The sequence below is a fragment of the Chelon labrosus genome, assembly GCF_963514085.1.
Source record: "Chelon labrosus genome assembly, chromosome: 14".
Taxonomy (NCBI): Eukaryota; Metazoa; Chordata; class Actinopteri; order Mugiliformes; family Mugilidae; genus Chelon; species Chelon labrosus.
This window is the reverse complement of record NC_140347.1, coordinates 23,374,848-23,389,974: the sequence shown is the minus strand read 5'-3', so window position 1 is coordinate 23,389,974 and position 15,127 is coordinate 23,374,848. Positions and strand designations below refer to the sequence as shown.

At 40.3% G+C, this 15,127-nt stretch overlaps 1 protein-coding gene across 6 annotated transcripts in view; it reads right to left on the bottom strand.

Annotated features, from left to right (window-relative positions):
- LOC311499530 (kinesin-like protein KIF13B) overlaps nt 1-15,003 on the bottom strand; it is a 38,579-nt gene extending 23,576 nt beyond the window's left edge. For 4 of the 6 annotated variants that reach the window (XM_084560537.1, XM_084560540.1, XM_084560541.1 and 1 more), the window contains exons 1-12: nt 14,840-15,003; nt 14,616-14,709; nt 14,280-14,362; nt 13,186-13,279; nt 6,699-6,711; nt 6,404-6,464; nt 4,878-4,970; nt 3,457-3,637; nt 2,278-2,365; nt 2,024-2,158; nt 1,426-1,538; nt 248-359 (exon numbers count right to left, since the gene is read on the bottom strand). In XM_084560537.1, coding sequence (XP_084416663.1) covers nt 248-359; nt 1,426-1,538; nt 2,024-2,158; nt 2,278-2,365; nt 3,457-3,637; nt 4,878-4,970; nt 6,404-6,464; nt 6,699-6,711; nt 13,186-13,279; nt 14,280-14,349 — 960 coding nt within the window. In that variant the 5' untranslated portion in view covers nt 14,350-14,362; nt 14,616-14,709; nt 14,840-15,003. Of the gene's footprint in view, nt 1-247; nt 360-1,425; nt 1,539-2,023; nt 2,159-2,277; nt 2,366-3,456; nt 3,638-4,877; nt 4,971-6,403; nt 6,465-6,698; nt 6,712-13,185; nt 13,280-14,279; nt 14,363-14,615 lie in introns of all 6 variants that reach the window. The other 2 variants (XM_084560539.1, XM_084560538.1) reach the window with 2 other exon arrangements.
- Between the last annotated feature and the right edge of the window lie 124 nt (nt 15,004-15,127).

Genomic DNA, 15,127 nt, shown 5'->3' with positions numbered 1-15,127 from the left:
CACATTAAAGACTAATTTAAAAAAAAAAAAGCAAATTAAAGACTTAAAGTTGGCAAAAGAGTCTTTTCCAGCTGAGCAGAACTAATGAAAATGAAAATAACCAGCAGAGCCTTGAAACTTAACAGCAACATCACAAAACACACACTAGAAAATTAATTACTCAGCCTAATTTTCCATTAACAAAAACGAATATGGCACTTGTGCCCGGTTGTATATTAGAGGGTGCAAAATATATCTTTTTTTGTACCTTAAGCAGCCAGGTGAGCACAGAGTCTCTGTATGGGACAAACTTGCTCTTGTTCTTCCCGGCTCCCTGGTCAGCCAAGGCTGAGATAACTAAACCCAGAGTGCTGAGGGACCTGGAGAGAAAGAGGGAGACAGAGACAGGCGGTAATGGACAGATAGAACATCTACATATCATCAGAGTAATGATCAGAGTAGTGATGACCTGTTCAGACCTCGCATTAACATCCAGTATTTAGTACCTGTGTTCACACCTCATATTAAAATGCGTCTCCACATGTGTCCACAGCCAGCACCAGAGGTCTGATCTCAGTTTCGCTCTATCTACGCAAATAAACACTGACATCTTTTGTGGTGCTGCAGAAACAACTGCTGTCTCCAATGGATCTCTACTGCTGTATCAGAACCACAAACGAGTTTTTGTTGCATGTGCTTCATGACTTGTGGAAATGATACATATTTTGGAACAAGCTGTGAAGTCTCTTTCTCCTGACCCTGCACAAAGCTCGGATTATATCTGAACCCCAGAATCCTCCATACACGGCATAGTTTTTCCACTGTGTTGTGTAAAGCAGTGACAGAAAACAGGTCAATAAAGACACCGACGATTATTGGGAAAATATGTAACTGAACTCCATGTTATGTTTTTTGTTAATGTTTATAGAGTAGCCAAACACAATTACATTATACTATGTATAATGACAATAAAGTTCATTCATTCATGTGGCTCCTTATTCATCAACATGATCACATCATACTTAACCACATGCCGATACAATTTTCAATAACAGAATCAAACACACTGTACTTATATTCAAAAATCGCTCATTCTTGATTGGATTTATTTATTATTTAGCCAGTTAACAGCTACAAGGACCCCAAAGGAATGGAGTCAAATGCATCCCAGACCACCTCCAAATATGGTATAAGACCATCTCACTCAAATGACACCTGGTTGTGTTCACACCAATACTTTAAATCGGCCAATTAAAATCAGATTGCCCAAAACAGATGTTAACGCAAGGTCTGGACGGGGCCTCAGTAACTGCAACCAAATGTACAGAACTCTAGTTACAGAGAATTAGTGTGGTCAGAAGACAATAACAATAGCAGCCACTAATCACTATTCAGAGATACAGATAAACTGGATCATTTAGGTCGATGTATATTCTATTTACTCACTTGTTGATGTTGCTGCCTTCTTTCAGCCTCTCCCCCGCTGCACCAGTCTTGGCTGCCCGCTCACTTCCAGCAAGATCCACCAGACTCAGCTTGCTCACCTTTTCTCCACTTGTCTGGAGGAAACACATGGCACCACACAGAGACGCAGACATTTATCAAATTAAAGTCCCTCCTCTCTGGTAGCCTTTAAAGGCCAGTGACTATTCTTGTCACAGAGAACACAAGAAAACAGCTCTGAAAAAACGGTTGATTTGGCACGTAGAAAATCAAACGACAACAATCAGTTTAGGTGAACAACAATCCTGTATTTGTTTCCAGTGGTTTCTTTGAATGTGATGATCATCATTGTTGAAGTGTTCTGAGTATAAGTCAAAACCAGTAATTTCAATCAGTCTCCTTCAATTTTGGCTTTCTCAATTTTTGGCAGTTTTATAAAGTGAGCACTCAAGTGATTTACTGAAAAAAATAATCAGTAGCAACATACAGGGTAGTTTGATAATGTTCTTTAAAAAGAGACTATAGTCCTGATTGCTCGTCATTGAGTATGTGTATGAGTGCCAAGTTCAGCTTCAATTCCCCCAAGAAGACTGCATCTTACCTCTGACTGCAGGTCCATGAGTGTGTGTGTGAGGATGATGTTGAACACAGCGTGGGATCTGCTGCTCTCTTCGTTCATGTTCGTGGCTGCCACTGTGCGAGATTTGTTTCCCTCTGACATCAGAGACTCTATGTCCTGTTGTGAGACAACACAAACAAACATGCATCTCACCGTTATCCACACTTTTATGGCCATCTCCCATGGCAACTCGGTGAAATAACAAAATACAACTCATAATCTAGTGTTTGTGTTACCTTGTAGCTGGCCACAGCCAGACGAGAGAGACCGTCCACATAAGGCCCAAAAACTTTGTGCTCCCTCACTCTCAGCGCCTGTCGATTTCTACAGAAAGAAAGAGGCCGTTACCATCCTGCATTCTTTTGAGTTCGCTCAAATATAAACAAGACAAACTAAGTTGTGTTCCTCCCTTCCTGAATAAACAGATAAGTGAGGTTTCATGAAGCACTCATTTTCATGAGCAGCTCCCTTTGAATAAATAACAAATAAAAAGCCTTCAGAACAGCCATTTAATTTGATCAAGGTATTTCACAGCAGTGTATCACTTTATATCTCTGTAAATGTAGAAGAGAAGCTCCATTATCTCATCATCTACATATAATGATGACATGCACTGATCAGCCACAACATTAAAATACCGACAGAAGAAATGAACAACATTGACCATCTTGTGACAATACAATGTTCTGCTGGGAAACTTTTGGACCTGGCATTAGTTATGTTACTTAGACATGTACCACCCACCTAGACCAGACTAGACCATAATGTTATACCTGATGGGTGTATACTGTAAACTGGAATTACCGGCTGGAGGTTGTATACCTCCACCAACCAGATAGGATGCAGTTTACATGCATATCTGTCCACACTTAAGATATACATATGTACTGATCAGCCCCATACAAAACCTTTCTCTCAGAACCAGTATCAACTGTTTTTGCAGTATGAGCTACATTTGCTTGTCAGCTTTTGATAGGTACTGACCAATATATTACAGCAAAACTGGTCTTTTTGATATATAAATGTCACATCATTTTAAAAATGTTGTCATAATTGAGAAAAATTTTTTTTATCTACCACCTTTGACCACCACATTCTAATCAAATGTGTAAAATTTGAGGTGATACCCTCAAGGCTTTCTTGTTTACGATAACTGTCAGACCATCGTATAATCAGATGGACAAGGCATGAAAACATAGACCTTTTCATGAATATGCAGCAATGGGGACTGGGAAGTTTAAGCACAGGCTAGCTTTTACCATGAGCATATCAGAACATCAACATCAAACATCAAAACGTTGGCACGATGAATTACATCCTGCTGTAATCAAAATACAAAAACTGCAGTGGCTAGAGATGAAGTACAGTATGTTATGTATGTGGCTCCCTGTCAGCTAGACTAAACACTTCCTCACCCTTTGGGGTCGAGCAGGTCTCGGACCTTCTCGTTGTAAATCTCCATGAAAGAGACCTCCACGGTGAAGCTCTCTCCCTCTCGGGCCTCCTTCACAGTCCTGCTGAACAGGGAGCTGCAGAGCCGAGGGATCAGACCAGGCTGCTCTGCTGAGCCCATCATGGTGTACGACTTCCCAGAACCTGGAGACACACAGCGATCCATATATGACACAGGACAACAAACAAGGCTAAGGCAAAATGGTCCATGTTAGTATTTATGTTTGGAAGATTAACTGTACATATGAAGAACACAATTTCAAGGGTTACTAGGTTAAGTTGTGCCTTAGGAACACACACATAGTAGAATAAATAATACATTTTCATAGGCTGCTCACATGGTTCTTAAAATATTAATCCAAGTAATAAATAAATAATAAACTGACAGTGATTTGGAATCATGGAAGCAAGAGATTAAAAGAAATAAATAATAAATTACTACAGATCTTGACAGTGCTGCTAATGATTCTGGACAAAAAGCTGCATCCACAATTCTAAGTAAACAGATCTGCTTCTACAGCTTTCAGGCAAATTTGATGAGGACAAATTGACCTGCCAAAATAAAAATAAGAAAAAAAATAATGTCTTTGAGGCAAGATTCATAAAAGCAAATTCAAAGTACTTGTTGAGACCAACACTTCAAGTCTCAACTTCTTCTTAGTGAGTGACCATGTGGTTAGTCATGATGCCCAAAATCAGGTCAGACGAGATTGAGATGTAGTCAGCAATAATAGCCATTTTGCCTCCTTTTATTAAACGTGACTATAAATAAACAAACAAGCACGTGGATGTATCATTAAATCCCATATGATACATCCTTAGAGGGTAGACTCTTTCATTTAAATGACAAATAACATACCAAAGGCCAAAGGCCAAATCTCTCTATAGAGCCCATTTTAGGCTAGTGTAGAAAATTGGTGGCGAACTCAGCGGTAGAGGACCAGTCTCTATATAGATATAAAAGTCTCATTTTAAGCACAAAAACTACTAATGGTTACAGGTGATTTTACACTATTAAAAACATAATAAGAAATCTGACATTCCATTTCTGCTAATGGAATCCACTTCATCAAACTTTAAATGTGGAGATAAAAGTGTATAGTATACTCTGAAAACAGCTCTAATACATGACAAATGTGAATGTGAGAAAAGAGAGATTAGATTAACAACCAGAGGAGAGCACTTCCTGCACACATGTGGCCAATCACACCATGAAGCGAGTTTGCGCAACAGTTTGCATGTCCGTTTCAGAAAGTTAAAGAAACAGACAAAGAAGCTCCTACTGTAAGATCAGGCAACTTTATCTTTCCTAGCCACAAATATCTTACAAATTGAGTAAGGCTTATTACTGAGGCTTAGTATAGGACTTCTTTTAAGATGTTACCTGTCTGTCCGTAAGCAAAGATGCAGGCGTTGTAGCCCATGAAGGCATTGTCCAGCAGACTCTCCCCAAGGCACTGGAACACTACATCCTGATCTGCACACACAGCACAAATCACACCGGCACCTCAGAGAACACACTGGAACAAGCTGACATCATAAACTCTACTTAATAAAGCAACACATCTGAAAGGGAGAAATGCTGTAGGGGAACAAGCTGAAAGAAGATGATAAAGACAACTGCTTTTCTAGGCTGTTTTCACAGATAAGTTCAGACTTTTCTCTTTCCTTACATGACGAGATGGCAATCTTTTTGTTCAGATTCAGTACATCTGATGTAAAGTGTCAGTCCAGTTCCACTACTCTTAGAAGCGATGAATAAGGTAAAAAATTACCTTTTCAAAATAAATAACGCAGTTGCAGTTACTGGAATTTGAGTGGGATTGTGATTTTTTTTTCTTGTGTAAAAATATGAATTCCCCCAATTTCCTGCTTATAATGTAATGTCACCTGTCCTTATTGTGATGTGATGAACAAGTAAATCAATCAGTCAGCATGAGCACACACAATGGCCAGCAGTTGAAGTAATTTGAGCTTGCTGTCCTGGGTATATGGACATTAACTTTCCCTTCACGAGATCAAGGACAAAAATAAACCAGTGACTTGCAGTCCTACTTGTGGAAGGCACCCTGTCAATGAGGCCAGGAAGCATGACTGTTCACATTACTAAAGGGATGTGGTCACATGCTGCACATAAAAGTAAGTTACTTTACCAAGTAACAAAAGTATAGGTCATTTGTTTTTTTCACTCGTAGAGAAAGAAAAGTTGTCCTAATTTAACACATTTCTTTACTAATTGTTGCATAAACAACTAATTAATTACTTTACTAGTAAAAATACCAAATTACTTTACCATTAGCTGGATATTTAAAGTAATTAGTTACTCTAGCTAGTAACGAAAAGAATAAAAGAAACCTACAATCACTAAATGCAAGGTTACTTTTCCTAAAAACTACTTACTTTACCAAATGTTTCATATAAAGGAAAACTGTTGCATTATCTTTAAGTGTCTTATTATCTTATTTTACATATATTCAAATTAAAAGTATATAATAAGAGAACTGTAGCGGACATTTGAAATTGCAGCACACATTACTTTCGTTATTACTTCTATATGCAGTAATTAGCAAATGCTAAGTAAATGCCAGCAACTGTAACTACATACAGATTGTTATGAAGTAGCCCACTGAATCTGAACAAAGGCACAATTTAAACCCTGCTTACTGTTAAGGTGTCTATGGTTTTGATTTTCTTTTATACTACCCCTGACTACAGAACATATCTAAACAGCGTGCCACTCTAAATCCAGCCTCCTCAACAGGCGTTTTCTTCATCTCCATAAATAGTTTAGAATATCAGCAAACATTCTGCATGGAGATAAGTTTAAGGAACGACAGGGATGAGCTAGACACATGATGCACCCAATCATGAAAAGCACAAAACATAGTGATGCTGTGAACTTTCACTAACCTGCAAATTTGTCTTTTTGAGATTCATCCATAGACCAGAAGCAGTGGTCATAGGCAAACACCTGTGGAAAACACACAAATCTGTTATTACACATAAAACCACAAACAAGTCTTCATCAGCCAGAATTTATTGTCATGTGCACAATGTAGAAACATGTTTCCCTGTACAATTCTTCTTTTGCCATCAACCCAAATGCCTAATATAATGAATTAGCAGGGAAATGTACAGGGAAACATGAATGAGAATTAACTCATCCTTAGTATTAATGTAAGTTAACATATAACTCAATATTCACCTTTGGCTGGTTCCTGGGGGCAGAAGAGAGGAGAAATGGAAATAAAATAGTTAATAATTAATCTTTAAATGAACTTGTCATGAATTCAACATTTAAAATCCATGTGTGACAGAACTGTGGATTTACACAACTAAACTAAGGACCTCGCAACACAAAAACAAGTGAAAATATTTATTATCACAACGATATTTATTCATCTGACATTTTTGTCCAGCTGAGAAGCACTTTTCAAGATTCAGGACAACATTTTGGCAGGGCAAAAAGGTTAAGCTGGAGCCTTTTTAATATTCACGGTAAAGTCAGCTGATTCAGCAGAAGAGTCGCTTCACTTCCACACGGTTGTACACATTCACACCTGGATGCTGTCCAAGTAGTGGCTGCTCAATGCAGGGACAGGGTTAATTCTTCATTTTCCCAAGCCAGTCCGGGGAGTCTACATACACTGACCCTTTAGCCACAGGATGACTTCAGGAACATCAATTTTGTGCTTCTTGTTTTGGGAAAACAAAACCATTTAATTGCTTAGAATTAATTAAATGGAGCGAGTCGAGAGGAGAAAAACTGGTTTAAATCTAGACTTGCAGAATATCATTAGGGCTGTGAACAGAAATCACGCCCTGTGAATCATGAATTTAAAACAAAATAGTTAACACCAGGCTGGAGACACATGGGTGTATCATCAGACAGACTCATGATGAACCAAAGAAGACAGGCGGGCACAGAGCCAGAGTTACTGTATGACGTGACATTTCTTGTTAGAAGGTCAAGAAGCACAGCCAATGTTGAGACTTTACTAATCAGTTCTGCCCGTGAAAGTCCAAATTGATATTTCTACAGTAGGCTACAGGCCGCTGCTTCTACCTGGGGGCCATTTTGGGTCTGTGCCCATTAAGCTATCATCTCAATAATCCACCCACGCTGAGCTAAAAGACTAACTGTCACTGTGAGAAGAATGTCCTGCTCACATACTGACTCATTAAAATGCAGACACGACATGTCAGCGCTGTGACCTGCTGTCTCTAAACTTGACGTTCAGTGGCAGATCGTTCTGTGGCAGTCAGGAGAAATTTAACAAACAACTCTTCAGGACAGGAATAGCCGAGTTAGCAGGCGAGTCTGACAGGTCAAAGTCAGCGGGGTAAGACGGGAGGGTTCCAAGGACAAAGAGTCAAAGGTGTTTTAATCAGAGCAAAGCTTAAATATCTGTCAAGGTGACTAATCCCCTTTGGCTCCTTGTGAATCAAGTGGAGAATGTGACCTTGAACGGCACTAAGAACTTCGGAGCCTAACCAGCGTCCCAGAGACACCAGCCCAGCATAAATCTCTGCATTCTTCACAGATCGCATTGAAACACAGTGGCTGTGTGCACCCCGGCCTACGAGGTATCACATGCATCGGTCGCCAAACACATCACCGCATTCCAGCAAGCCAACGTCAAATTTAATTATCAGACATGTTCAATGCTCCAGGGCAGCTTTATGGTTGCTGATTTATGCCTGAGGCTAGTCAAGTTTGATATGAAGGTTTAGTTTCAGTAAAATGCAAATTGCTTTTAGTATAGCCGATCGATATTAATCACTGCTCTCATGTGGACACACCAGGTGCTCTTAGAGGAAACAAATAGAGCATTTCTCTTGGGAGCTGGTGGAGACCAAAAACAAAGATAATGCTAATGTTGGACTTACTTTCATCAAGAATTCATATAAATGCTATTGTGGCTCCCCATGTGCTATTTTCTTTTTAACGTTTAACTTTAAAGGTGGTATTTTGTGAATGAGCATTAATAGCCTATACCTGCTTCTTTCGAGCACTAATAAATAAATAATCAGCTAATGCAGCTTGAATCATTTTTCCAAAAGCTGTATGTTAGCAGGTTGATTGCAGAGGGTGATGCTAGTTGAGTCTACAATATTCCCTACTTTGGCCCCCGACCTCTAACCACAATTAAAAAGCTCCAGTGATAGACTCTGAAATACTGGACTAGAAAGCTGAACAAATTTGATGCTCTCAATATCAGCTCCATCCAAGGTGAATGTTGGCATGAATGCACTGATCCGCTTTATGTGAATTTAAAAGCAGGAAACAATAACAAGGAGAATATTTTTGGCATCGTTTATGGTTGGCAACAAAAAATGTTTGTGAGGCTCCGAGTGCAGTAATTGTATATGTCAGGAGGAAATAAATCATCCTAATGCAGAGGTAGCTTCCAGTGAAAGCACCATACACAACTCAATGCATAGCCTTCGCTCAGGCAGAAATATCAATTTGGGGTTTTAAAAAAGACTGCACATTTAGCCATGGCCACACACATGGGGGAGCCGTAATAAAACAAGGCATCCCTGTGCGAGACTTGGCCGGTCCATGAAAGAGCAACATTAAGTCCTGTCCTTTCATGAGCTAGCGAGGACATTCCTGAGATAACTGGCAGAGCCTCGCAGCTCCAAGGAGTCACTAAAGCAGAGGGAGGAGGAAGGTAGGTCAGCAAGTCCATGACCAACAACATACAGGCCTACACGACTAGACTATTTCCAGATTTTAAAGGTTTACAGTGCATACACAATACGTACTGGATCTACTCTGGATGGATGTTAAAATATATGCTACACAGCAGTTTAAGAAGTCAGGACATAAATCAAGCAAATCTTTGTGATGCTACAGTATAAAAGGATGATAAAGATATTCAAACTCAAGTTGTTTTTAAATGTTGTATATAAATGTTCTGTTTGAGGAATGTGTGGTAAAATAAGACCCATGAAGCGGCACTATTAGTGTCCTCCTAAGTTATGAGTGCAGTAAGGAGGCTACATTCATTTCTACTATCTTGAGGGCCCCTGCTGTATTCCTGGCTGCAGCTACATACTAGCATCCCTGAGGGCCTTGCAGCAATTCAGTTAAACCTGTCAGAGATTGAGCTGACTTGGCACATACCTTACAGAGGGGCTGGTTATTGACTTCGACAACTGCAAATCTAACACGCATTGTTCTCATAATACAACGCAGTCTGCCGGGAAGCTACTCAAGAGTGCCTTCATACAGAAATGGATGGGTCTAAATTCTAAATACTACATTGTACCTCTTTCACTTTTGCTTTGTTTGACCTTTGTGCTGTCCTGGGACCATAAAAGTGCTTTTCTGTGTTGCACTGAGCCTGTAAAACCTGTTCACACGGAGCCCCAAAGGGGAAACATGTCTCTGCTGAAGCATGTCAGGGCAGAAGAAACACACAAAAATGCAACTATGAAACTTGAGACTCCTATCTTTGTACAAAGACAGGGATTCATACTCTCATGCATGTCTGCAGGGGATTGGCCTAAAGCATATTTTCTGAACAAGCTAATCTGAGGATGGGCCAACAACTCCAGGGAGCATCCACCTGCACTGATTTGACTCACTGCCAGGATGACTGCAAAGAGCAGAGAGGGCTGGACTGCTTTGTCAACAGGAAGCATAAGGAGACATATACAACACATGCCCAGACACACGATAGTACAACCAGCGTGCATTTTTCACCGACAACATGTGCTTTGTTTTGTTACTATTTTTGATACATTGCATTAATGCAGCTACTATAATCATTAAGGAAAATTTTAATTCTTTCTGGACCACAAGTTGAAACTTAAATCTTGCACTATATATTAGAATCCAGAGGCTCCTTTTCCTTTGTTCTCATTCCTTTAAAGCACGCCTGACTACCTGAGCAAGGCTGAGCTGGGACAGGCACACCCTTTGTAAAGAGAGCAACGATGCAAGAAGGACAGAGAGGGAGGAGGAAGAAATGGAAGGAAGAAATACAAGGAGCATGGGTGGGGAGAGGGTTGGTTCTGAGCCTCTCCCAAGCAACTTGGGGCTAACCAGACAGGTTGGTTAGAGTCTCAGTAACTGCTCTACCAGTCTTCTCAAGGGAACTACAACTTCCTCATGGCTTCAGACAATGGACTTGTCTCTATGCTTGTTCTGCTAGATCTTAGTGCTGCGTTTGACACTACTGATCACAATATTTAACTACACAGACTTGACAGTGTGATCAAGATTAAAGGAACCGCATTAGACTGGTTTGAATCCCATCTGTCTGACATATTCCAGTTTGTCCATGTCAACAATGATTCTTGTACTTATACAAAAGTAAGTCATGGAGTTCCCCAGGGTTCTGTGCTAGGACCATTATAATGTAATTTTCTACTCTTAAACTCAGACAAAACAGAAGTTATTGTATTGAATATCAGAGATTCATTATCTAATCACGTGGTTTCTTTGGATGGCATTACCTTGGCCTCCAGTACTACTGTGGAAAACCTTGGTGTTATATTCAATGAGGATATGTCCTTTAATTCGCACATAAAGCAAGTAACCAGGACTGCCTTCTTTCACCTGTGTAATATCGTCAAAATTAAGAACATCCCGTCTCAGAGTGATGCTGAAAAACTAGTTCATGCATTTGTGTCTTCCAGTCTGGATTACTGTAACTCATTACTGTCTGACTGTCCAAATAGCTCTTTAATACGCATTCTGTAGCATTTTGAATCAATTAGAACCTTTTTAGAGCATTGACAGGAATTAGCACTGCACTACTACATCTGTTGTAGTGGTCTCATCAGCCTGCCCAGTCTTCATGGCCTCCTGCAGTTATCCACTCCTACCTGAATAAACATTTCTCCAAACTATGATTCCTCTTATATTCTCAAACTGTCATGTAACATCATCAGCTATAGCTTGTATTTGTATTATCATCAGATTTTTCAATCTACGCTTGTAGTCAGATGTATGTATCTAATGTATCTATGACAGATATATGTTTATCTCATTTCTCCTGCTGTTCTCTGCTCTCTTTTCTGTCTCTACCCGGCCGGCCTTAGTCAGATGGGTCCCTCCATATGAGCTGGGTTTTGCTCAAGGTTTCTTCCTTGACTCAGCGGGAGTTTTTCCTTGCCACCGTTGCCTTCAGGCTTGCTCTGGGGGTTTCAGGTCGGGTTTCAGACCGGATATTGTAAAGCATCTTGAGACAATTTGTATTTTTATTGACGCTATATAAATAAAACTGAATTGAACTAAACTGACAATACCATAAACACTGTATATGTATACATATATAGAGGGCAAAACACTGCTCAGAACTGGGTTCAGGTAGTGCTATCTCTTGTTTGCATCCTACTACTCTGATAAGGCTGCGGTATTCCACTGGAAATAGCCACTCCAAAATGTGAGAGAAAACAATCATTAAATATCAATAAAACAATTCTACCTTCTCAGCCAAATTTTAAATCTAGGAACAAAATCCTAAATCAAGACTAGTTAAGACCAGTTAATAAAAAGTCCCAAGTGAGAACCAAGAAAGCCCCCCATAAGGCTTTTTCAAGGGAGACAGTGGCTACGTGTACATGGACACTAGTATTCTGCTAATACTCAGAATAAAAGCACAAATAAATTAGAATGGGTGGTGTAAAACGTACACCAAAAAAAACAATGTCAACTCTTGATCTGACTGTTTCTCTCAAGGTGGAACAACTTCATCCTTTCAGTGTGGGGTAAACATGGAAACATGGAGGTGCAGAAACATGGTGGTAGCAGAACAACAATTTGGCCAAACAAGAGTCTGAAAAGATGAATGAAGTTGGAATCTACGTGGACAGCAACGCTGAAGACATGAGTCCGTCTTGATCAGCTTCCTCTATTGAATGGAATTAGTGTCATGAAATCATGAAAGTCAGGGGGATACTTCTGATACTTCTTGCAGATTTTATGCCCCACAACCGCATGCAGCCATATTGTGCAGTGTTTTACTCTGATTGATGTTAAGACTGTATCTTATCTGATCATTTTACTTGGCATCCATGCACACAGTTAAGTTGGAATCTCTGATCAGAATGATTCCAATTGGGCTGAAGAAGTAGAGTCCATGTAAACGTAGTCATTTTGACTTGTCACAGTAGGGCAAGCATGAGGACTCTGTTCCATTCAGTTTCCCAGTTAGACACAATAGTGAACAAGGATACACAAAAGCTTCCTTAGTGGAACACAACCATCTTGAGGATCCTACGGTGTCAAAAATGTATGCAATAGTAGTTTGTGTTTTGAGTCTTCAACAAATCATTTTTTGTTTTGCTGTTGTGTTTTTTTGGCTTCCTGCTTTATTTCAAGGAAGAAATAAGAATGCAAAAGGAGGAAGGTGCTCCAGGAACTACGCGGTGCCAGACCTCGCACAGCCGGTTCAATGGCCACATTTGGCCTTTGAAACACAAGAAAATTAATCTGCCCAGATTGATCTCTCTGTGTCACATGACTCCCCTGATATAATCACCTAAAAAATGTTTCATGATTAAAAGACAAAGTAAAACCACTAATCGCTACCTGTTGTTACTTCACAGGGCTGAAGGAAGCTTAGGACCGTGGAAAAGTAATAAACTGCAGCATGAGCGCAATTTCAAAAGTTGAGGAGTTTTGCCTTTTACTGATGATAACGTGATGTACTGAGAGACTTTGTGTGGCCTACCGGGGATCTCCTGTGTTCACATTGGTGATGGCTGGATGCAGAACTGTTTGGTTTCCCTTCATCTCCACCACACATTTTGCTTTTAGGTCTTTTTCTGGATGGAAGAGAAAATGGGACATATGTATAATAATAACATATCGCAAACATAATAAAAACCCTTTTGCAAAAACTGTCTCCTAATCATAATGTAGTAAACTGATGAAAAAGCACTGATATACAGCGAGCACTGGTCATCATAACTTTCTTTAGTAGTCACTGACAGCTCTCAGCGCACAATAACAGGTGGTGCACACAGAAAGAGAGAGTGTGTCAGTTCCTCGTGATCATAACACAATCAGGCCAACATGGAGAGGCAGGAAATAGTTTTATTGATGGTGATTCATCCAGGGCTCGCCTGTGCAAACATTACGACCAGTTTGCGAATCCCTGAGCAGACAAGTAAGGAAAAGCAGGGTCACACCTTCGCTTCCTCATTCCTGCCTACTGTTGAAGGTTTTAAAGGCGGAGAAAGAGCAGAAACTTCCCGTCGGAGAAGGAATTGGGGCAACCGTTTTGTAAGATTTTCCGGCTTAACACTAAAGTTTGAAGGGCTTATTTGCATTTTTTTGCAAAAAAAATAATAAAAATAACTGTGATGAAACAGAATTGGAAAGTGATGTCAAAAATGTAGGATTCAAGGATGGTGCTGCTGTTCTGCAACGCTTACGTCTGTCAGCCGCCTGCTCAGCCAGTGGCAGTGTGTTAAACATGTCATTGGACACTGTAGTCCATTCTCTGTCAGGACGTGATGTCATTGTCCACACCATATTTTCCCACTTTCGCACACACACACAAAGAGAACTTTTCCAAAGACAGACCGTATTCAGAGTCGGACACTCGTTCTCAAAACCTACAAACTTGTCCGGGCCTCACAAACTCAAAGAGAGCAAACATTAACACTGATATGGTGTAAGGCAGAGATGATAACTCCCTTTGGTAGTGGGCAGAGTTGTTGAAAATGCCTTGTAAGACGAAGGACACGCACTCTAACAAGTAGCTGTGTGGGCTAACTCAGATAAGATTTAGTAACTTTTGTGTGACATTACATCACTCACCTCTCCTGTTCATTGGTCGCACACGAACAGCGACCTTTACATTGGAGCCACTGAGGCTGTTGTCATCCATGGTGCCACCTGACCTGCAGCAATGGAATGAATGGACGTGAGGAAAACCTGAATGTACTCTAAACAAATCTACACATCTTATTTTTCCGGATTACCCCTGAACACATCACTTACACCTGAAGTAAATTAGCAGCAGTGGCAGCTTTTTTTTTTTTTTATTATTGTGCTTATTATTATAACACTTATACTTTATGCTTCGGTCCAAATAACTCCCATAAAGCGATAACAAGCTTAATAGTGTGACATTATTCAAAGCGGTGAACTAACCGTGTGAAAGAGTGCGCAGTAGTTTCCCTGTCCGACTCCCACAGCCACCTTCAAGTAGTTACACACAGCGGCTAGCCTGGCACGCTAACGAGAGCTGGATAAGAGCAGCAAACATACAAACAGAGAGGGGGGTCAAACATGTTAACACGGTGACCGCTGATAAATGTGTGTGACCCCGGTACAGAGACACTGAGTGTCTATGTGCAAGTCTAAAGAGCACTTACCACAGTCCACAGTTCATTCCTTCCTCCGGGTCCTCCACCTGTTGCATTTCCTGAAACTTCCCCTCGGAGATCCGTCAAGCCATGTCAACTCGCAGCTAAAGGGATTTGCAGTGAGATTTAGTTAGTGTGCTTCCAAGTTCCTCGGTCACTCTACACACGCCAGCTCAGTTGGTTTCAGAGTGAATCCAGCGCCCCTGTGTGGCTCCACATCCATTACAATTCTGTGCTTTTCCTTAACATGTTTTTTTTTTTTAAACAAAAATATGCCCAATTAACAGTAGTGTAACT